The sequence below is a fragment of the Temnothorax americanus genome, unplaced genomic scaffold (genome assembly GCF_048541705.1).
Source record: "Temnothorax americanus isolate GAGA-0224 unplaced genomic scaffold, ASM4854170v1 Scaffold152, whole genome shotgun sequence".
Classification (NCBI taxonomy): Eukaryota; Metazoa; Arthropoda; class Insecta; order Hymenoptera; family Formicidae; genus Temnothorax; species Temnothorax americanus.
Window position 1 is genome coordinate 70581 of NW_027509289.1, and position 24206 is coordinate 94786.

A 24206-nucleotide genomic window follows, 5' to 3' on the forward strand; every position below is an offset into this window, starting at 1 on the left:
ATATGCGTTTTTTTGCAAGCACAGTGATCAGGATATAACATAAAAAAAGCGTTACTTAGAAAATAAAAATATATTCTTTAAATAATTCGCTTTTTCCGTTTCCCTACAAAAAATTCACAAAAAATACCTTTTTTACGACTTTTTAAATCAGAATACCCCCTTAAACAAAAAAAATAATGTTCTTCGATTTTTTAACTAAAAACGATAAAACAATCATTATGTTTACTTGTTTAGATTCATATAATAACGTAAGACATCGATTCCAAATTGACCGAGCAACACGTATAGTTTTTGAAAATTCTTACTTCGTGAAACTTTTGTCAAAAAAATTTCACATCAGTCATGGAACACACGATTTTCACATTCCTTCACAAAAATTGTTCAAATATCTGTGTGATATCCAAGGAGAAGTGCGCAATGGCTGAAACAGACGCTATGCGTAAAACTCACCAGCAATTCCCAGTCGGCGTCATTTACCAGAACCAGAATGCCCGGCCTCCTAAACAAACAAGATACATTTCTCAAATCGAATCGCGCGTTTCGCCGCCCTCGGGCGGCGTAGTGCGTACTGCGTGTATAAAACTTTAGGGTGCAAACCCATGCAGCGGAACGGCGCGGGCGTACGCAGAAAATCGCGGGATGAGAGCCTTGACCAATCACAAATGCAGTTTCGTGATTTTCAGTGACTTTCCGCGGTTTTTAGCGGATAGTTTTAATTTTCTTCGCGGAACTGCGCAATTCCATATGTGTATATACATATATACACACACACATCATAAAAATGATAAAATAAAAGTGATCAAACTGATCAAGAAATTGATAGGTGACTACCTTCGTGTCATAACTTCACCATACGGTAACCTATTAACAGTTATCGGTGATATCGGTTAGGTTAGCGGTACCACATTCGCAACATATATCTGTTACGCGAAATCACTGACCCTTAGGTCCCCATGCGGCGAAATGAGCAAAGCGTAACACGACTAGTATGTCTCAATTATTACTTTTTATTCTTTTTAACCATTCTATTGAGAAGTAATTATTATTATCATGTTCATAAATGTTGCATTTAATTGAAGTTTGAACACATTTCAAATGGAGACTCGTGATTGGTTGCGCGCAATCCGCGCTCTCGATACGCTTCATGGGTACTACATAGGGATCGTGAATCCGCGTAACGAAAACAGCGGAAAGCTTATGATTGGTCAAGGCTCTCGTTCCGCGATTTTCTGCGTACGCCGTTCCGCTGCATGGGTTTGCACCCTACAGATCTCGCGTTAACGCGCTCTCCATCAATTACGGGAAGTTGGTAACAAACGTAAAACGAATGCGAGACGACAAGCGAACGAGATCATTCATCATGCTAAACTTTCACTCGTAACGACAAGAATTTCAAAATAAACGTATCGCCAGAGTCATTCAGCCGATTAGCTGATACCATTCGAATCTATAGAAACCGGCCAATCGACACGACTGCGACTTTTGCAGCCGACTTTACTATGTTCCGTACACCATTTAAGGTTGATGGCAGAGAACGAAACGTAGATCGTGAATCGTGAAAAGCAATCGTGTGGATGCGTATAGTTACGTATACGGTTTCTCTGCCTTGCTTTACGTCTACGATTACGATAGATGTAAGAACCTACGTTTCGTTCTCTGCCATCAATCTAAGCGTTTTAATCCTTAATTTCGCGATTTTCTTTTTTTTTTCTTCTTACTTGTATTATTCTTAAACGTTAAATCCGTTTCACGTGCAAATTGACGTAAAGCATGTAAAGGCATCTCGACCAAATAGATAACACAAACAGCAATATTGTTTTGTGGATATTAGAATTTGTAGATACTTATTCAAATATCGATTAAAGACGATCGATGTTTCCATTGTTAACTTACTTCATTTTGCCGGAAAAAAATGTAAAAAGAAGATAAAATCGAGAGAAATGTATAAAGCGCTGCGTACGTGACTATTAGTGACCATTTTAGGCACATAAAAATAACGCTCAAAAGATGATATCTCACAAATACAAGCACAAATCCAATCATTCCGATTATTATTATGCCATTGCACTAATCAGCAACAAATGGCATGCAAAACGGCCATCTTAACACGCGATATCAATCCAATAAATCATACAATTCCCGCGACGTGTTTGCGAAATTGCGTTTACGACGGATGTACAGTGTCGAGATTTCCTCTTATTTTTCCTCTACAATTGTTAAGGACAACTCATCAACACTAATTTAATTACCGAAATAAAATACGCTGGGTCAATAACGGCCGGGAAGAAACTGAGTTAAATGTTGTCACTGTACCTATATATCATAAGTTCTTGCCACACAGTTTTCAAACGGCTACAAAAGATACAGCTATCAAAGAAATCACTCTATGCACAATTCCATATCAAGAGACACGGTAGTGTCTCGCGCCAAGTACACGCGGAGCGAGACCGACCGTGACTCATTTACGCGACGCGACGGGTTGCGAGTACCCGAGATGTTGAGATCTCGATAACGAGTGAACGGATCAAGTTCTAAGTAGGCTTGATCGATAGCTTGGGGTCCAATTAGGGGGGGGGGGGTTTCTCTCATAATATTCCGCTACGTGCCCTACGAGCGGAGATATTGCGACGCAAAGTCCAAATGCGAAAATTTATTTTTAAGATACGTCGTCTACGTCGACCGCTTTTCTTTATAACATACATGTAACAAACAGAGAACGTCACTTTCACTTTTTCGACACTGGCGGCTAGCGGCGTTAGTGTCGCAGTGCAGTGCAGTGCAGACAGTGCGTTCGTTTAGAGCGCTATCCTGTCAGTCAGTTCATCATCTGATCAGTTAACCTATCTCGATCGATCGAGAGACACGGTAGTACGCGCGGAGCGAGACCGATCGTGTGACTCTTTATTACGCGTCGCGAGGTAAGGTGCGACAACGCGCGCATACGCGCGTACGCGAAACGGCAGTAACACCGTAATCGTGCCGGCGATATACTGAATTGAATTGCTTCGTGCTTATCTAAAGATTTCGTATCCCTACATTGGGTGCGTTCAGCCGATACTCCGCTAGCCTAGCAATCGTGAGTAGTCGCTCGTTTTCGCTCGTTTCCTCTCCTTTGACCCAATGGATTAAAAGGAGAGGAAACGAGCGACTGCTCACGATTGCTAGGCTAGCGGAGTATCGGTTGAACGCACCCATCGTGTTACTATCGCTGCCGGAAAAGAAGGTTCTCTACGCTTGGCAGAAAGTGACGACTGACACGTTCGATCCCGACTTCGTTGATCGCAGAAGAGCTCAACTCGAGGTACGTTTCCGATTTGCAAGTAAAAAATTTTGTGCGATGAATGTTGTACCCAATTATAACCTCAAATAAAGTTGTGCACGTTGCTGAAAGATATATATATATATCTTGATATATAGGCTACGGTCAACGTGATACAAATGCTCTGGAGCGTTCTTCTTCTCTTTCTTTCTTCATTGAAAGAAAAGAGAAGAGGAATGCTTCGAAGCATTTGTAGTGTCACGTTGACCGTAGCCATAATATCATATTAATACATTATTTTATTTTTTAGGTCAAGGATTGCCATTTAAAGCTGGTACGTTTGATGGGGCTGTCAGTATTTCTGCGCTTGTGGTTGTGCTATGCAAGCAAAACTTTGCACAATCCTACAAGACATTTATATCGTTTCTTATCAACGTTGTATGCATGTCTGTCAAGAAGCGCAAGAGCAGTGTTACAATTCTATCCAGAGAACGGTGAGAACAGGTTGTTGATATTATATATATCTTGATATATAGGCTACGGTCAACGTGATACAAATGCTCTGGAGCGTTCTTCTTCTCCTTCTTTCTTCATTGAAAGAAAAGAAAAGAGGAATGCTTCGAAACATTTGTAGTGTCACGTTGATCGTAGCCATAATATCATATTGATATATTATTTTATTTTTAGACGTAGCTGTTGATCCGTACAAAATTACCTTTTAAAAAAAAAGGTAAAAAAGAGCGCCAAGTATACGCATAATAGTGTATATGTATTATGTTGTTACCCTGTTATGTTGTTATGTTACCTCGAAAAATAACAAAGTGGTAGTATTATACCTCCAAATAGCTTTAACCTGTACATACTGTTTATACCTCGGTTTATACAATGCGTAATATACTACAAAAAGGCGTGATATCCGCACAAAATCACCTTTTTTAAAAAAAGGTAAAAAAAGGCGCCAAGTACACGTATAGTAGTGTATATGTTGTTACCTAAAAAAAAAAGAGTGGTAGTATTATTCCTCAAAAAAACCTAAGTAACAAGTTTTAGATCTTTATATCTCGAAAAATCTCGAAAAAATCTAAGCAGTAGTATCTTTATTTCCGAAAAATTAAAACCCAAGTGATACACGTCACAAAATTATGTTACCTTATCAAAAAGAAGAGTCGCGCTTCAAGTGGATCTATTACAATTACAAAAAAGAAATGATATCTCTTTAAATTAGAGCGCCAATTACAGAGAGAACATGTATATTGCCTCAAAAAATAATTGTTGCACTACTTTGAAAAATCTTTACATTGTGTCAATTAGAAAAGAATGTATAATAACAATTTTATAAGATTAAAAAATTTTATTTAAATTTAACAAGGGAATACAAGATATTTAAATACAAAGTTATTTACATGTATATTTTTTAATGGCCACAAAGAATTACAGAGGTAACAGTACAAAATAAAAATATTTTATTAAAATACATAAATTTTTCTTGTAAAAAAACTTGGGCGCTGCTAGACCTTTTAAATAAATAAGGACAACAATAAATAAAAATAATTCAGAGAAGAATGCAATGGGAGTAATATTAAATGATTATCAGCGTGGATGTGGGAGTGAGTGATATGGGTGTGCGTGACTACGCGGACGGCGGATAATGCGGTTTATAATTAAGTATAGAATAAGTTTATTTATTTATTTAAAATTTCGAGGTCTAGCAGCGCCAAGTTTTTTTACAAGAAAAATTTATGTATTTTAATAAAATATTTTTATTTTGTACTGTTACCTCTGTAATTCTTTGTGGCCATTAAAAAATACACATGTAAATAACTTTGTATTTAAATATCTTGTATTCCCTTGTTAAATTTAAATACAATTTTTTAATCTTATAAAATTGTTATTATACATTCTTTTCTAATTGACACAATGTAAAGATTTTTTAAAGTAGTGCAACAATTATTTTTTGAGGCAATATACATGTTCTCTCTGTAATTGGCGCTCTAATTTAAAGAGATATCATTTCTTTTTTGTAATTGTAATAGATCACTTGAAGCGCGACTCTTCTTTTTGATAAGGTAACATAATTTTGTGACGTGTATCACTTGGGTTATAATTTTTCGGAAATAAAGATACTACTGCTTAGATTTTTTCGATATTTTTCGAGATATAAAGATCTAAAACTTGTTACTTAGGTTTTTTCGAGGTATAATACTACCACTCGTTTTTTTTTTAGGTAACAACATATACACTACTATACGTGTACTTGGCGCCTTTTTTTTACCTTTTTTAAAAAAAGGTTTATATTTACGTTGGATGTGCCGCGACGTGAGACGTTTAAGGCTAGTAGTAGTATTCATACTCCTATCTTATATTTAACCCTTTGTTGCACAAATTTGTCTGTTAAACATATTTTGCTGAATTGTAGTATATAATAGTTTTTAGAGTTGCTATTTACAAATTTGAAATAAAAATTTAATAAGTCAAAATGATGGGGATTCAATATAGCAACCAAATTGAAAAAAAATTAACTATGGCTTATTTACGTAAAAAATTTTATACGTAAGCAAATCTTGCAAAGTGTTAAATTCCGATTGTAATAAAATTTTATTTTAGAAGTGATAGATGAATTTAGAATTTACCAGTGGCAAGATCAAAACACAGAAAAATAATTACATATTTATGTTATTCTGTACACAAGCAGTCTCAGGAACATAATGATACCAATGTATAAACATGTGTTACACAAATCAATTATAAAATACGTAAAAACATAGAAAAACTGTGAAGAAATTTGTGTCCTTATATATATATATAAGAACACTGTAACAAAAAGGTTAAGATCGTCTTAAATACAATCTCTTAAGACTGTCCATGACCAGCCCTTACAAAAAAGTATTACTAGCTGGTTAGTAATAAATACTTATTTTGTGTATTAATAATACTAAAATTAAGTATTTATTAGTACTTGAATCACTGTGATCCAAGTAGTATTTTATTACTGGTCAGTAACCATGTGAAATTAATCACTGACCAATACTACAATTTGTATAGAAACATTATAATGGGTAATTCCTGATAATATTAAGGAAAAGAGATAAAAGTAAGGCACAAATACATTTTATATGAAGGTCTGTACTAATTCGTCGTGATAAAAGTGTACAAGTTTTGAAATAGTATTGAAGATATTATTTTAATATCCAATTCAAAATTTTATTACTCTTTTTAAACTGAATTTGTTTCTTAAGATTATTTTTAAAAAATTATATATTTGTGCTGGTTATGACACATGTAGACTATATATAACACTTACATCAAATTAAGAAGTAGTCTACCACGTAAGAGAGGCGCGTGACCAGCCATAGCAAGAGCACGTGAGTCGCGTGTACGCTCGGCATTATTAGTATTTTTACACCGCAAGAATCAATCGGGACCTCTCCCAAGGTCACATTTGTCGGTCTTCCGACCATGGAAGCGGATAAGTCGATAGATAACCTGGGAAACAGCATCTCTTGGCATAAGGAAGTAACGAATGAGGAGGTAACCTCAAAACCGATGTGCACGGTAATAGACAACACGTTACTTAAAGATATCGCAAACGACGCAAACGTTCTAAAGTCAAACAACGATATGCCTCTAAAATCAAAAGGAATAAATAAACTTAAACTAAATCCGAAGCCCAATCTGTCGGCAGCTAAGAAGAGAAAATGTAAGACAGACAAAGAAAACAGCTCGTTTCTAACCGCATCGGGCGCAATGATAACAGACGACTTCCTAAAGGAAATATCAACTCTTAGGGAAGAAAATGAAAAACTTAAAGCGCTGATAGATAAGGATACACAAATGAACAGTCGCGTTAAATCTGTGACTGATCAGGAAAACTATTCACCAAATATTAGTACTAACAACAGATTTGAACCGCTTATGGACAGCCAACATTCAAACAAAGATATGGATATGGATGAGAATACAAATAAATCATTCTCACGATTATTAAAAGAAAAAAACAGTAAGAAAATGGATACCAGGACATCCACCTGCAAGCAGGAAGCTCAATCACACATTTCCCCTTCGATTTCCCAGAAAAAGATGTCGTCGAATGGCACAACCCCGATAAATAGCAAACCAACGAAGCCTCCACCTATCAACATTTATCATCAAGACCCCAAGGACACTTGGAGACTCACTAAAAAACATATAGCGGACGCCAACTTCCAGATCAAGAGAATCAACGTCAATAAACACATACTACAAATGGACAACGTTGAAAACTATAATAAAATAAAAGAAGCATTAATAGATTCCAAAACAAACTTTTTCTCGTTTACGCCAAAAACGGAGAAAAACTTTACATACTTATTAAAAGGCTTAGATCAATCATTCGAGCCTCAAGAAGTACACAATGAACTGCTACAACAAGGGATCCAAGAAATCACCTTCCAGAAAGTCGCTAGGTTTACGACAAAGAGGTCGAGCAACGAAGGAAGGACACTGCCATTCTTCTTAGTTCAGATTGCGGCGGGGAGTAACACCAGCCAATTGAAAAAGATACGGACTCTGTTTCATCTGATAATCGACTGGGAAAAGCTGAAAAGAAAAGACACCATACAATGCAAGAAATGCCAAAGGATAGGTCATACAGCAACCAACTGCAATCTGCAATATAGATGCGTTAAGTGCAAAGAGGAACACAACCCAGGTGAATGTAAAGCCTCTCTTAAAATAGCGTTGAAGATCTTTATTGTATAAACTGCAATAGTACTGGTCATCCAGCTTCATACAGAGGATGTCCCAAACTAATAGAATTCAAAAATAGAATAACTATTAAACAAGCTAACTTGAAACAAACTAAAGAAAGAAAAATTGATTCTATTAATAGATTAGTTTCGCCCAACATAACATTTGCCGACTCAGTTAAAGGTAAATCAGACAGAAATATTAACAATCACATTCATTTGGACGCGCAAATAAACGACATGGATAGTAATGCACATAATAGCACTAACTACAATTTTAGCACTCCACAGATTCACACGAGATTAGACAAGCTCGAGAATGCAATTAAATTTATTAATAATAGATTATAGATTCATTAGCTAATCTAATTGAGAAATTACTTCTTATTAAAAACTAAATTTATGGATCAGCTCGTTCATACTATTAATAAACATAAAATTATAGTGTTAAACGTAAATTCTATAATTAGCAATTATAAAAGAATTCTATTATTAGAACTGATTAAGAATAAGAACCCAGACATACTACTCATTAACGAAACTAAACTAAACAAAAAACATACGCTTTATTTTAAAAATTACAATATTATTAGAACAGACAGAGAAGGGAGTAATAGAGGAGGCGGTACAGCAATAATAATTAAGAAAAACATAGAGTACTCTCATATTTACACCAGTTTTGTCAACGAGACGCTTGAATACACAGCAATTTCGATTAAATTAAAAAATAATAGAAAATTAATTATAGTTTCAGTTTACGCAAAAAAAGGCAAGCAAAGCGAATTCATAGAAGGTCTTAATCACCTTTGTACTCAACTAGATATAAGTAACCTTTCAAATTACTTTATAATTGCAGGCGATTACAACGCAAAGCATACTGACTGGGGTAACTCAAATAATAACGAACGAGGGGTATCATTCAAGAACTGGTTAGATGATTCTGATATTCGCTACAAATTGAAACTGTATAGGCCAGATTTCCCTTCTTACCCTAGAGGAGAATCATTTATAGATCTAGTGTTGTCTGATTCTAGACTGCAATTGTTTACAGACCCAGCCAGTAATTTATACACCCTTCCTTTTGACAGCGATCATAAGGCAATTTCATTTAAATTCGCTATAGATAATAATGAAATCTTATTACACAATTCAAATCCCGCGATCAACTTGAATTATAACAAAGCAGACTGGAAAAAGTTTCAAGACATTCTAACTCGTTCGGACATTGATATACCTAACGACAGAAACTTAAGCTTAGAAGAAATAGATTCATTTACAGACATTATCGAAGCTAATATTTTATCTGCAATTGAAGAATCAATTCCGAAAATAAAAAATACAAACTCAGTAGATAAATATATGAACTCTAGAATTAGTAATTTAAAGAAAGCTAAAAGTTCCATTTTAACGCGAATACATAGATGGGAAAGGAAATTTATACCTCCAGACGATGAGATTAGAAACCTCAAAAGACTCATGAAGAAATTAAAAGATGAATTGGGAAAGGAGGTTACCAGGTCTATGAACAATTATTGGGAGAAAAGGGTTAGTAATATAACGTATAAAAATTCTAAAAAGTTCTTCCCAGAAATTAACAAAATATTCCGCAACAAAAACCAGTTAGATATTCCGCCTTTAAAAGTGCCTGAAAATAAAAAAAATTTATTAGAACAAATTAATATAGATACGAACACACTGATGAAAGACTCAAAAAATAACTTTATAATACAAGAACCAGTACAGAAGTTAGACGTACTCGGTTCCCATTTCGCCACGATTAACAACCAAAATAATGATATGGGCAAACCGCGTCTTAACGAAATCATCAAAAAAGTAACGGATGATATTAAAAAAGAAATGGAATTGGATATAATTGACAATAACTCGATATGTACCTTTAGCGAAAAAAATCCGGCTGATTTACCTAAAGAAGAACATATTACCCCATTCTATTTTACTGATAAAATATCATTAACTAAAAAGTTTAGAAATCTGAACAACAAGAAGTCTTCGGGTGTGGATAACATTCCAAATATAGCTCTTAAACACTTACCTGCGAAAATTATATACTTCTATGCTATACTTTTTAACAATATGCTTAATTACTCTTACTTTCCGTTGAAATGGAAGGAAGCCAAAGTGATTTCTTTACTAAAAAAAGGCAAAGACAAGTCACTACCTTCGAGCTATAGACCCATTAGTTTGTTGCCAAATATAGGCAAGGTGTACGAAATGGTGAATAACGACACCATTACAATGTTTTGTAAAGAACATGAGGTGTTTCCAGAGAATCAGTTTGGCTTCCGCGCAAAACATTTCACACTACATGCGATCAATAAATTAGCATCCGACATTAACTGGGCCTTAAATAATGACGATTGTATAGGCGCTTGCTTGGTGGATCTCGAGAAGGCATTCGATACAGTGTGGCAAGAAGGCCTAATTTTTAAGTTGAAAAAGTATAACTTTCCACTAAGATTAATTAAGCTAATTTGGAATATGATTAAAGACAGATCATTCCGAACAACGTCATTTAATGCAGTGGCCTCCATAAAACACATTTTATTAATGGCCTTCAACAGAGTACAATCAATTCGCCTGCTCTTTTTAATATATATACCGCAGATCTCCTCAAATTGTTTGGAGAGCAAAACACTCATTGTAGCTTATTAGCATACGCAAACGATCTAATTATATACTTTGTGAATAGGAAACCTGATTTTATCAAAGAGATTCTACAAAAAGCAATTGATAAAATATTCGATTTCTACCATACTTGGAAACTCAAAGTTAACACAGATAAATGCGAAACCATCCTGTTTAGACCAGCGATCACAAGGGCAAAGTACCCTATCCCACAACAATACAAAAAATTCTGTTTAAATGATCCTAAAGCTGAAAATATAACAATTGCACATAAAAAAATAGTCAAATATCTTGGTTTACACATAGATGATAGATTTTTATTTGATAAACATGTCGAGTCACAACTTAAGAAGGCAAAACAAACTTTTATAAGTTTGGGTCGGCTTTTTTACTCGAATATTCTTAACAGCAGGGTTAAAGTAATTTGCTACCAAGCGCTCATCAGGCCAATTATCGCGTACGGTTTCCAGATTTGGTACAACATTAGTGCCTCACAAATGGAGCAAATAAGAGTCTTTGAGCGGAAGTGTTTGAGAGCATGCCTTGGAAAATACAGGTCTCAGGAGTCTCTCTAATTACAAAAAATATATAAAAAATAAAATTATTTATAATTTAGCAAACATATCAAGATTCGATAATTTCGTAATCAAGCTTACGAGAAATTACTTTGCGAATGCGGCTTTAATCAAAGAGAACAGCTTAATCTTTCCAATGCCCTTCCCAGATGATAGTTATATTAAAGGAACATTAAATTCAGGATTTGTCCCTCCTGAGGCCTTCCCGTATCTTGACAAGCACGGTTACATTCAAGATAAAATGATGGTGCCTATCATTTATCACATACCTAGACGGAAAAACAAAAAATTATTGGGTAGACTTCCGAAAACGGCCCCCCTCCGATTTCGATGAAACTTTGTGAGAAGCTTCGTTTTGGGTTAAAATGAAAGTCCTTAAAAGGAATTTTGGCGACTCCTATGATAAAGCCATTTTTTTAAATAAAATGATAAAAAATATAGGAAAATCTTCATAATTCTACAGGATGTTATAAATTGAATATATACTGTTTGTATTTAATGATTTAATGTTTTTATTTTTCCACGCAAACCAAGATTCACGCGCACACCCCCCCCCCATGCTTTCGGGGGAGGTGCGGTAGTCCCGAAATAGTTCACGCATATACTTTCCACGCACACCCCCCCATGCTTTCGGGGGAGGTGCGGTAGTCCCGAAATAGTTCACGCATACACTTTCCACGCACACCCCCCCCCCCATGCTTTCGGGGGAGGTGCGGTAGTCCCGAAATAGTTCACGCATACACTTTCCACGCACACCCCCCCCCCATGCTTTCGGGGGAGGTGTGGTAGTCCCGAAATAGTTCACGCATACACTTTCCATGCGAACCGAGATGTCACATGGGTTCGTGGCGCGCTTTACAAGCTTGTTTATATATATACATACTAGCTTCTGACCTTGATTATTTAAATACAAACAGTATATATTCAATTTATAACATCCTGTAGAATTATGAAAATTTTCCTATATTTTTTATCATTTTATTTAAAAAAATGGCTTTATCATAGGAGTCGCCAAAATTCCTTTTAAGGGCTTTCATTTTGATCCAAAACAAAGCTTTTCACAAAGTTTCATCGAAATCGGAGGGGGGCCGTTTTCGGAAGTTTATCCTTATTATTTAATTATCCGAGTAATTTAAGCAGCATAGATAATAAGTCTCTCCTAAGATATAATATAGACTTACCAGATAAAGATACCTGCGACATGTACCTGGTTAAGAATAAAGAAAAGTATTGGTGGCGATCCTAAGAGTAGTACCCGATAAGTAGCGAGTAAGCATTTTATTTTATTTTTATTGACTATAGAGTCTCTAATTTTCTGTTTTGTTTTACTGTAGTTTATTTTTGTACATAACCCACAAAACCTAAAATAAAATAGCTAGTTTTTTACTCACCTTTTTCTAGCATACTTTTATAATGAGTTACGGAACACACTAGACTTAAGTGCAACACAATAAGATATTGTTTATTTTTTATTACCAAAGACTAATATGTATTCGATTGCGAGAGCCCAAGCTGGGCCAGACTGATTGTACCCTAGTTCATATGAATTTTCTTGTTTATTGGAAATATATGTAATCCCGACAATTTTTATGGTGTGCAATAAACATATTAAAAAAAAAAAAAAAACCACGTAAGGCAGTTGGCTCACGATCCAGAGGTCCCGAGTTCATTCCCACCAAGGTAAGTGTGTTTTTTAAATACGAGAAAATATTTATAATTATAGACTGCATCTTAAGAAACAAATTTAGTTATAAAAAAGTAATAAAATTTCGAAAAAAAATAATTTTTTTTTATGCCGGGTAAATATCGGAAATCGAAATATCGGTGAGTAATTCAATACTAAGCACCAGTAGTTCTGTGTAGTATTAATCACTACCTATAATATTTATCACTACCAGTATTTTCCCAGTATTTCCCAAATAAATATTGACAGTATTAAATCACTGAGATTTTAAGTATTTAGTCAGTAATACTTTTTTGTAAGGGAGACTTAAGACAATCTTGAATATGAGATCGGACTGTGAATACCCGTCTAAATTTCAACTCGAGAGACAACAATCGCGCTCCTCGCGACACGTTTCTCCACGCGGTGCTTCCCGCCATCGCTGTCGTTGCCAGTGTACGAGCTTCTAAATGATAATTACTCCATTCAGCAGAAAAAGCAGCTCAGTAAGCGCTTAGTGATTCTTTATTGTTATTAATTTCTACGTTTAGATTCAGCGAAGAACCAAAGGCAAGCACTAATCACATTAAAAGATCACTGAGCGCTTACTAAACTGCTTTTTCCACTGGACGCAGCCAATAAAGTTATTACTATAAAGAGTGCGAAAAATGTAGATGTAAAAATGTAAAGCATAGAATAAAGTTGCTCCGATCACATGAGTGTATAAAATTTTGTTTCAATAAAAAAAACGTCGATATTGATTTTGTGTCCCTATGATAAAACATTGATTTTGTGAGATATCAATTTCTATTAATTCCATTAATAATGAAATTATTTGTATATTAAAATGACGAGAATAAAAAATGTAAGTATGTAGATAAAGTGTAAGATATAAAATAAGATCGCTATATAATGGAATTGATTTCTTCAAATAAAAGTTTGGACTTCGCCATTTTCAGATTAACTATGACTTTTGAAAAATATTCAAATTAGTTTAGCACCTATATCTACGTAATTTATTGATATAAAAATGAGTTTAATTCAATAGTTCATATGTATATAAATGTATAAATTAGTATATAATATTATCTATTATAAACAATATAATTTATTATATATATATACACTGCTCAAAAAAATTAGGGGATTATTTTTTGTCAGTAAATTTTTGCCCATTTTTAAACTGTGATTACTTAGCGAATATTTAACAAAAAAGTTTTTAAAAAGATTTTACAGGGCAAACCCTCTACTATAAAGTGATTTTGTTCAATTTTCACTTAGGTTTTAATACTCAAATATAAGGCGTGGTCAGCTTTGAATAAGGACGTATTTGAGATATCCAAAATCTTGAAATTTGCAGTTTTTCACTGCCTAACAACAAAATTGGCAAACATAATCATTAATATCATCTCAAAGTACGGACTTTACCCTTTCAAATAAAAAAAAAATTGTTTTACGCCGATTATTTAGCGAAATATCGCAATTTAAAGTAACCCCTTTTTTTATGATTTCAGCACAATATCGGCATTTGTGTAATTTGATGTGCACCACGGTAAGGTTGCTCGGTTGGATTTGGCACATCATGTATGTATGAGCCTATCTTGCACGGAGGGGCGCAGCTATCGGAAAAACATTCCATGCTTCATCATGGCTCTAGTGGACTCGAATCTGGTTCCTCAGATTACGAGTCTGGCGCTCTACCACTAGACCACACTGCCGCCTAATTACATTATTACTAATAACTTGTATAAAGCCTTGTGTACACGATACTAAAAATCGGTCCGAGTTTCGGTTTAAGCCAATGAAACTGCTGCTTTTCTGTAAGAGCTGCAAGTTGATTATTGGCTTAAACCGAAACTCGGACCGATTTCTAGTACCGTGTACACAAGGCTTAAGAGGATCCTAAAGTCGTCTGTAATACCTACACTCGTATTTTAACAATATTTGCCAATATTTGCTTCGTATAAAAATTCTACAACTTGAGGTTACAAAATGAGGGTGCAGGTCCATTCAGTAGACATCAAGGAATATCATACCGCGCGTTTGTAGAATTAGGCTGAGACTCCAAACAAAAAAGTTAAACGAAAAGTACGATTATGTGAACGTACGATGTCGGCACGTAGCCGATGGTCCAATGAGGAAAATTCGTTTCCGAAAAAGAAATTCTCTCATTGGACCATCGGCTACGTTCACGTAATCGTACTTTTCGTTTAACTTTTTTGTTACTTTTTAGATACTCATTTAACTTTTTAAATACTCCACAGCCAATAAAACGAGTCGTACAGCATCTAAAGATAAACTTAAGATAATCTTAAATATAAGACCGGTTCTCTCTACATTGGTCGTATCGTAGCATAATTCATACGAAATTGACCAATAATAGGTAAATTTAAAAAGAATAAATAATCGACTGTGATTGATTAATTTCTTACAAATTATGCTACGATACGACATACGACATAAGTAGAACTGGGGTAAGATCTGACTATGAGTGCGTTCCGTTTTACGCATGATGCGCATTGCATCACTTATCCTTATTTAACATTTGGTAAACAACAAGGATAAATAGTACATTATGCGCATCATGCACAAAACGAAACGCACTCTATGAATACCGGCTTAATACAAACTTTCGACTTGCGTCGCGCAGTTCATAGGCCTGGATCTACATTCAGTCGCAGTCGTAAGAGTTGTAATGCTAGGTCTACAATGCGAGTCGTAAATTCGTGAGTCGTAAGAATTGACCAATCACAAACAAATTTGAGGAGAATAATCGACTGTGATTGGTCAATTCTTACGATTCACGACTTTACGACTCGCATTGTAGACCTAGCATTAGAAATTGACCAATCACAGTTTATTATTCTTCAATCGCAAGGAGAATAATAGACTGTGATTGGTCAATTTCTTACGACTCTTAGGCCCGGTCTACAATCAGTCGTATGTTGGAGTCGGATGTCGGCACGTAGCCGATGGTCTAATAAAGAAAATTCGTTTCCGAAAAAGAAATTCTCTCATTGGACCATCGGCTACGTTGCGACATCCGACTCCGACATACGACTGATTGTAGACCGGGCCTTATGCCCGTATCAGACTACGGATTAGGATTAAGATTGGATTGAAATTTGACCAATCAGAGCAAAGTTTATTAAACTTGAGATCAATTTTCTCTATTCTGATTAATTAAATTTTAATCCAATCTCAATCCCAATCCGTAGTCTATACGGACTTTAGGGTGCGGTCACATGGACTGGGGCTCGATTCTCTAACGAGAAACGTATGCGCAAACTCTGCTCTAACAAAAAAGGTGCAAATTGATTGGCTATCGCACAGTTTTTAGCCAATAAGCTTGCAGCTTTTCTGTTAGAGCAGAGTTTACGCATACGTTTGTCGTTAGAGAATCAGGCCCTTGATATTTTCCGCGTAATACGTATCGCGTAACCAATCAGAAGCGCAAATATGCGTAATCAAAAATGCGAAACGCTTCTAATTGGTTACGCGGTTACGCGTTAGGGTGCATCCCCATGGAGAAAGAAATAGCGGAACGGAATTAAAACGGAATTCCTTTGATTGGCTAATACCCCATCTTGAGAGTCCCCACCTAGAGATTAGCCAATCAGAGTAATTCCGTTTTAATTCCGTTCCGCTATTTCTCTCTCCATGAGGATGCAGCCTTATAGTCCAGTCAAAATATGGAAAAAAGGGGGGTACCTAGAAAAAATTGCAACACAAGGTTTTATTACGTCATTGTGTTCAGAAAAATATACTGAACAACATATTCAAATTCCGCCATTTTCCGCTATCCCTAAGTATGTTTTTTATTAACAATTTATAAACAAATTCGTTTTTCTCCACAAATACGATAAATTTTAAAATTTTTGTAGAGATCAAAGTTGTAGAACAGACAAATATCTACAAAAAATGTTCTTATGAATTTTTTGAAATATGAGATATGAAATATGAGATATTTATGAGAAAAACGAATTTGTTTATAAATTGTTAATAAAAAACATACTTATAAGGGATAGCGGAAAATAGCGAAATTTGAATATGTTGTTCAGTATATTTTTCTGAACACAATGACGTAATAAAACTTTGTATTGCAATTTTTTCTAGGTCTAATTGTATTTTGACTGGACTATTACGCGGAAAATACATGCCATGTAACTTCAGCCTAAAGGCCATCGCACACAAAATGCATAGCTTAGCATAAGTTTAGCATAAGCATAGCATAAGACCGCTAAACCAATGAGCATCCAGCATAAAATCGCCATATTGATTTACATAAGATGCTCATTGGTCCAGCGGTCTTATGCTATGCTTATGCAGCCTATGCAATTTTGTGTGCGATGGCCTTTAAGCGGAAAGCACACACTTCTGCATAACGCATAATGCGTAAGCATAAGGGTGCTGTCACATGGCAGTCAGAAATTCGGAAAACGGAATCTCGGAAAAGTAATGATTTTTGTGACTGGGCTCCCCATGGACTGATATTTCCGGAATAAGTAAAAATTGAAAAAATGATTTTTATTGTTTTAGAAAAAAAAAGATACTTACCGTAGTAGTAGAGTCTATTAAAAAATAAAACTTCAACGTATTTTTTATTATACTCTAAAATTATATAAAAATTTCTTTAATTTAAAAATATGTTAAGGTTAGAATGCCATTTAGTTTTCCGTAAAAGTCGTTCCATGGGGAGCCCGGCCCTTGAAAAATCGCACCGATCGAGCTGACTCTGATTGGTTGACCCCCTCTCCATTACTTTTCCGAGATTCCGTTTTCCGAATTTCTGACTGCCATGTGACAGCATCCTTAGAAAATTGATTGGTCCATACACATGTGCATAAGGAAATAGACCAATCACAGTCGAGTATCCTCCTCAAATTCGATTGTGATTGGTCCATTTCCTACGACTCACGACCCACGACTCGCATTGTAGACCCCCCCCCCCATTAGGCTGCGTTTGGATTCCCCAACCGAGTGTTGAAAATCTTAGGATTTGTAGCACTCGGGTAGGAAATTCGAACGCAGCCTAGTAGATGTTGAAAAAAGACAGAATGATGCCTGTGTCGACTTGTCGCTATATGAAAAGCAGCCACTATAGGTCGATGATCATAGGCATATGCCTATAGGCGCGATGCGCGCCGCGCGGCCGCCATCTTTGTTCACGATGTCGACCGATGTTATTCATTCACACGGGACAGTGTGAGTAAACGTGACGCGTTTACGCGCGGAGTGAACTTGCGGCTTGCGGCTACCTGCGCGGGATCAACTGGCACGGCGTAAACACCGTGGAGTTCTTTGACGCACGGCCGCGCGGGCCGCGAAACGTCAGAGGTAGTACGCGATCCGCGTTGTCCGACACACGCGCGCATTCCGAGTGCACGAACGTAGTTTTTTTTACACTTACACTGTGTCACCCTGCATAAAGAGTTCCGGCCGCTCCGTCAAAAGGTTATCCCGCAGCCAGCCCAGCAGCCGCTTAAGCGTCCCTGCGAAATTAATCACGGGTTACATTAGCGAGGGGAGAAAACGAGCACTGATACGCAAAGGGGCTCGCGACGTGACGTTGCTTACATTCCTCGCCAGGTAAGTCCACTTCGTGCCGCTTCCTACCGTCGAACAGCAGTTCCGCCCCACCCCTGCGAACATTTGATCAAATGTATGATTGTTAACCCCGCGCGACGATAATCGTCGCGGTCGCGTATCGGAATTCCAATCTTCTTGACCTTACCCGAATTCGACGGTGAGAGGGAGTCCATTCGCCGTCATCATGCGTCGAAATCGAGATTTGAAGGACGCCTCTCTTTTTCTCTCTCTCACTCTCGGTCGCTCGCTTTAATGAGGTTAGAATCGGATTTCCGCGGGCGCGTTTGCACGGTGCCTTCACGAGTCGTTCGGCGATGATCGGCGTGGAGTGCCGGGTACGTTGACGCGCGGAAGAAAAGAGGAAAGGGAGAATCGCTACGAATTTCCGGATTTCGTACGCGCCAAGGGCCGAAATCGATTGGCGTGATAAAACGAATTGGCAAGAGCTCTCTCGTGCGTCTGCAGTTGTGCACGTATGTATGCATACACAGCATACATACAACTGATACAACTTACATACGTGCGATTCTCTACCACGCATGCGCGCGAGTGGCGTTAACCTCGGCATAGTCGGCATTACCGCGGTGCGTTTTGTACATACGCGGTGCGAAAAGTAGGTATTTCTCCGTTGTACATTTAAAGTCGGTTATCGCTTAAGTGATCCTCGAATCTCGGACAGACATATCGAACCCTCGATTATTAACCTGGCGGACGCGTGAAGGTTCAAGCGAGGCTCGCGGGTGAAACTGGACAGGTCCGCTCGGCTCTCGCCATCACGTATGTACGGTCCTGCGACGTGCGGGTCATTAATCTTGCGAGAATAATGGCTCGGTTTTGAAAGAAAGAGAACACATCTAACGGTTGATTGTCCGTTCCGCTAGCCGTCCACGTTGCTAAACGAGAACGCGAATCATTCGCGACATGGCGCGTCACGAACAATGCGACGCGACACACGTCGAAAGCGCGGCCCGTAATGGCGGCTGATAAACGCTGATTAAAAAGTGTTTTCTGTCGCGCGCCGCGTAACTCACCGGGCCAGCAAGCGCTTGGAAGTTGGAGATCTGGAACGTTGTCATCCCGATGCCTCCGATCGTCGGGTAATCAACAGCGATACGTTACCAATCGATAATAATCCGTGGTTTCATCTCGCCCACAGCTTCCCACGATGTCGGAGAACAGCGAGCACTCGCCCGACGACACCGAAGCGGAGACAAAGGCGATGGAACCTAACGACTCATCCAAGAGCGAAGTAAAATTTATGATGAATCAGACGGACGCGGCTCTGCTCGAGGACGAAGAAATGCCGACGTACATCAGTGTGTCCAGTACCACAAGACCGGATGATTCGGATGTTGTTAACGCGAAACAGCCAGAGAATGAGTCCTCGCGAGAGGTGGACAGAGACCGGAGCTCGAGCCCATATCCCAGCGACGATCAAGGAGCGAGTAGTGTGTATGTTTTGTCATCCGGAGAAGAAACTGATCATCCTTATAACGACGAGGATGATGAAGAAGAGTATGGCGATAGCGACGGTAAGTTGATAAAAGAATGTACAAATAATAAAGAAATTGGATTGGCTTGGTTTATCTCGAGTAGATAGACGATGTCTTGCACTTAATATTGATATATAATTGTATTTTTTTTTGTATATATTTTTATAGAATCATTATATTGTTATAGAAATGGAAAATTTGGAACTTGACAATGAATTTGATTCGGAGCGTCCAAGAGACATGAAGCATTTGATGGATGACGAGGATGATGATGACGAAGACGACGAAGATGAGGAAGATGATGAAGACAGTCCTAGACAAATGCATAATGATGATGACGGTATCGATGATAATTATGAGGCTATTACGATGGATTATTACGATGGAAGATCTGATGATTTTATCTTAAATAAGAGATTGAAAAATCGTTACAAGGAAAAGAGTCTTTCTCTTCAAGATTTGAATACGTACGAGAATAATATAAATACTGAATATTTTAAGAGAAGACACTCGCAAGCTTTAAAGCCAAATTATCTAAATATTCCAGAACAAGCTATTGTATATTCTATGATCCAGAAAAAGCAACCAATGCCGGGAAAATATCATTATGTACAAAGCAAAGTTAAACGTTATATCAAAGATATAAAGGAACAAAATAGGCGTTCTATGGAAAAACATATAAAACAGCATCAGGAAGATGCGATTTACAGTATAAGTAACGATTATAAAAACGATGATACAGAAAAGACGAAGCCTACAGCGACTAACAAGACGATAAAAGATTATGCCGAAAGAACGATAAAAGAGTTAGAAATCGCAGAAATATGCGACAGTAACATGGATAAAGTGGCCTACAATGCTAGTACTTCGCCACAAATGATGTTAAATGGACAAGATAATCAAAATTGTTTGGAATCAATACATGAAGAATCTGTACAAAATGAAGTCCAAATAAGTATACCATTTGAGTCGACACAGAATGAAAGAGATCTTGCAAACACCGATAATAAGATACAAAAGCAAAATGGAACAATCGAAGTTAAACAACTTAAGTTTAATTACCCTGACAGAGAAATTTCACATTTCGGAAATGCTATACAACCACCTCTTATCCAAAATGGTCATCAAGAAGTACCAACGGTACTTTACAATTTGCGAACCTTAAGTTATGAGGAGTATATGCATGGCACTTCTGATTCTTGTCAAAAAACTGATCTAAATAGAAATGCACATGTTATTGAACAAGAATCTGTTCAACCTGAAACATATAATTCAGATCTAATGGATATATCCACAGATAATGAAGACACTTGTCCTTTAAGGATTGAGGATATAAAAAGCATTAAGACGATGTCAGATGAAGTAAAAAATAATAATGAACAAATAACTTTTGAAAAAACAAATGAATTTAATAAGGCTGCTTTGAACACTTCAGAAGTTACCGCATTACAAAAGAAATTAACACAGAAAACTGTAAAATACAACGGTTTGCTTGATACATATCAAAAACAGCTTATGGAAAATATAAAAATGAAACAGGAATTAGATGAATTGAGAAAAGCCTTAGCAAAATATGAGAAAGAAAACAAACCGGAACAGAAGGTTGCATCAGTTCAGACAGACTTTATTATCGATTCTATATCTAATCAACATCAAGATCAAACGGAACCTACACAGGTCAAGCAATCTAACAATAAAGTATCGGGTAGTAGTGTCGTTTCAACGCTAAGTTCTATAGATCAGTGGAGTTCTAGTGCCGGTAATTTATCAATATCCATGAAACCACCGGAAGTAACAAAAACATTACATTCTGACGATAGTATGATACTGACTGATGGTACACCACGGAAAACAACACTTTCACTATCACGCGCATTTATTACTTCATCCCGAATCTTGCAAACTCTTTCAAGTATTACACAGGGGAAAACAAATCCAGAAAGTCCATTGACACAAAATTCAAAGAAAAGATTAAACGAAAGTGTAACAATGGATCTGCAAAGTGACGATAATAGCTATCAATGTCAACCTTCTAGCTCCAAGAAAAGAAAGATTACGGACCACCTTGGGCCACCTAATTTTCTACAATCCTTTAAAACTTCCCAAACTGCTGCGGAATCACATCCAAAGTTAAATGAGATACCTAATGCAGAATCCCAGTTTAAAAATGCATGTGATTCGATAAATAAAAATGTAGATTTGCAAGCAAATTCATCTCATGCTAATACAAGTCAATTAGGAGCTACTACATCTACAATGGAAAGCAAGACGGATACCATTGATGATCCAGACGATAATGTAAAATGCTTTGTATATCGTGAAGATGAAAACAGTAAAGATCGTAGTTTTTTAATTCTAGCACAGGAGCCTGAAAAGGATAAGACTATTAATGAAAAAGGACGTATTCGAGAATGTGGTCCATACTTACTTGGTAATGTAGAAGTAAGAATGTCTGAAATAAACGGAACAATCAACATTTGGGGTAAAGAGGTAAGTGATTTTATAAGTTCTAGCTTAAAAAAATATATTTCAAGATTATCATAATCAAACTAAAATGTATTTTTCAGATCAGTCAAGAATCCACTGCTGAGACTGAAAATGAGGCAGAAACATCTACTAAAATGAAAGATAAAAATTATCACTGCTGGCAAAAAACACCGCATACCAGATTCAATGGCAGTAATTTAGTATGTTCAACAAGTAAAAAATCAAAAAGTCCAAGTGCGTGTATTTCCTCTTGCGAAGATCGTGATCTCTCAAAACATCGTAAAGAATGGTTAAGATACAAACGAACACATCCTCAAGAAAAATTACATTCCTGCTACATTCACAATACAGACGTGTCAGAGCAGAAGTGCAATTGCTCCTTGCACAAGGAAAGGCAAAAATTCGAAGATAATTTTAATTGTAGCAAAGAAAAATTAAGTACATCCCAGGAACATCGACGAAGTTTTTTAAAAAATTTAGAGCCTAACAAGCATTTATATGAAAATATCGCTTCAGAAAACAACGAGCACAACTGTAGAAATTGCACGGCATGTCATCATTCACTGCATAATTCAGATAATTGTCAAGAAAGTCATAAATGTTGTAACACGTTGAAAGAAACTTGTGAGCCATTAATAATGAATACAGATCGAGAATATAATGAATCATGTAATCACTCGTCTCCCAATGTTCTACATGAAGAAGAGCCATTAATAACGTTAAAACAAGGTGAAACACTAGAGGTGAGTTTACAAATAATTCTATGAATATTCCAAAATTTGTATGATCATAATTTTGACTATGAGTATAACTATTTCTTTTTCAGACGAGACGACGAAGATTAACTGGGAGAAGGGTACGAGGAATTTTAATGGATCTTATACGAGGGTGTGGAGATTGCTATAATCCTAATGTATCCAGTAATAGCAAAAGCTGTATGCATAAGAAGGAATCTTATTTAAGGAGTTGTTCTCCACAAATCAAAATTTCGCCGTGCGCATCTCCAGAACCATCATGTTCTAATTCAGGACAACCTGCTGGAAGGTGTGCTTTCAAATATTTCGTAAAAATTTTTCAATATGTGTTTCAGAATTGTGATGGCATATAAATGTAACATTTTTATTTGTGAAATTTACTATTTTTTGTTAGTAAAAATGGATTTATCAGATTTTAATAAGAATAAATATCTATTTTTTAAATATTTGACTTAATATATCAAGATTGTTTTACTTGTTCACAGATGCTGCCATGTTTACGCACAGCGAATTGAATCTCAACTGGAAGAATTTCGAACGGAGATGGAAAGGATGCGATCGCGTTCAGATGCTATTCTTAATATGCTCAATATGCTTCATTCAGTGGATATAGACTAAAGGAATCAATTTTAATATTAATTATTTCTTTTTCATATGTACATATATCATATTTTGATTGTTTTAGTTTTTTTCTTAACCACTATGGAACCACATGCCTCGTCCTACTTCATTGCTTATAAAAGAAGTATAGTCGATTTGTTAAATAAAATATATATAATAATATGAGAGATATGTTTATACATCCAATATATGCATAGCTACGGTGATACATGTCACTTTTTTGTTAAAGTTTCTAATAAGATAGCGTTGTGTATCTACATTCATAATATATTTTCCATGTGAAGAAATTAGTCTGTGTGAAATAAGTATACGATAAGTATTACAGTTAAGTTATGTGTTAAAAATAATGAAATAAGTAATCGCCATACAGTAAATATACTTGACTCTTGAGTTT

The 24206-nt window shown here is 36.3% G+C and overlaps 2 protein-coding genes and 2 long non-coding RNA genes across 14 annotated transcripts in view; 2 read left to right on the forward strand and 2 right to left on the reverse strand.

Moving 5' to 3' along the window:
• Urm1 (Ubiquitin-related modifier 1) overlaps positions 1-18940 on the reverse strand; it is a 66775-nt gene extending 47835 nt beyond the window's left edge. For 3 of the 7 annotated variants that reach the window (XM_077402365.1, XM_077402368.1, XM_077402369.1), the window contains exons 1-3: positions 18602-18939; positions 18445-18509; positions 18278-18359 (exon numbers count right to left, since the gene is read on the reverse strand). In XM_077402365.1, coding sequence (XP_077258491.1) covers positions 18278-18359; positions 18445-18509; positions 18602-18642 — 188 coding nt within the window. In that variant the 5' untranslated portion in view covers positions 18643-18939. Of the gene's footprint in view, positions 1-450; positions 500-18277; positions 18360-18444; positions 18510-18601 lie in introns of all 7 variants that reach the window. The other 4 variants (XM_077402367.1, XM_077402366.1, XM_077402364.1 and 1 more) reach the window with 4 other exon arrangements.
• LOC143895330 (uncharacterized) lies at positions 1751-3808 on the forward strand. The gene is made up of 3 exons (XR_013256283.1): positions 1751-2918; positions 3221-3301; positions 3570-3808. It is a non-coding gene; the product is annotated as an uncharacterized LOC143895330 (long non-coding RNA).
• On the reverse strand, positions 11096-13586 carry LOC143895334 (uncharacterized). Of its 3 annotated transcripts, none has more exons than XR_013256286.1 (4): positions 12596-13586; positions 12386-12446; positions 11296-11473; positions 11096-11200 (listed from the first exon to the last, which is right to left on the reverse strand). It is a non-coding gene; the product is annotated as an uncharacterized LOC143895334 (long non-coding RNA). The 3 variants fall into 3 exon arrangements; XR_013256284.1 differs by having other exon boundaries at positions 11117-11196; XR_013256285.1 differs by lacking the exon at positions 11096-11200 and having other exon boundaries at positions 11208-11473.
• LOC143895320 (uncharacterized) lies at positions 18022-24202 on the forward strand. 3 transcript variants are annotated; one of them, XM_077402360.1, is made up of 6 exons: positions 18022-18456; positions 19613-19988; positions 20137-22439; positions 22517-23179; positions 23263-23480; positions 23677-24202. In XM_077402360.1, the coding sequence occupies exons 2-6, from the start codon at positions 19622-19624 to the stop codon at positions 23807-23809; spliced, it is 3684 nt and encodes a 1227-aa protein (XP_077258486.1). In that variant the 5' UTR covers positions 18022-18456; positions 19613-19621; the 3' UTR covers positions 23810-24202. The 3 variants fall into 3 exon arrangements, with proteins under 3 accessions (XP_077258486.1, XP_077258488.1, XP_077258487.1); XM_077402362.1 differs by lacking the exon at positions 18022-18456 and adding an exon at positions 18984-19069; XM_077402361.1 differs by lacking the exon at positions 18022-18456 and adding an exon at positions 19077-19233 and having other exon boundaries at positions 19338-19988.
• The last annotated feature ends 4 nt before the right edge of the window (positions 24203-24206 follow it).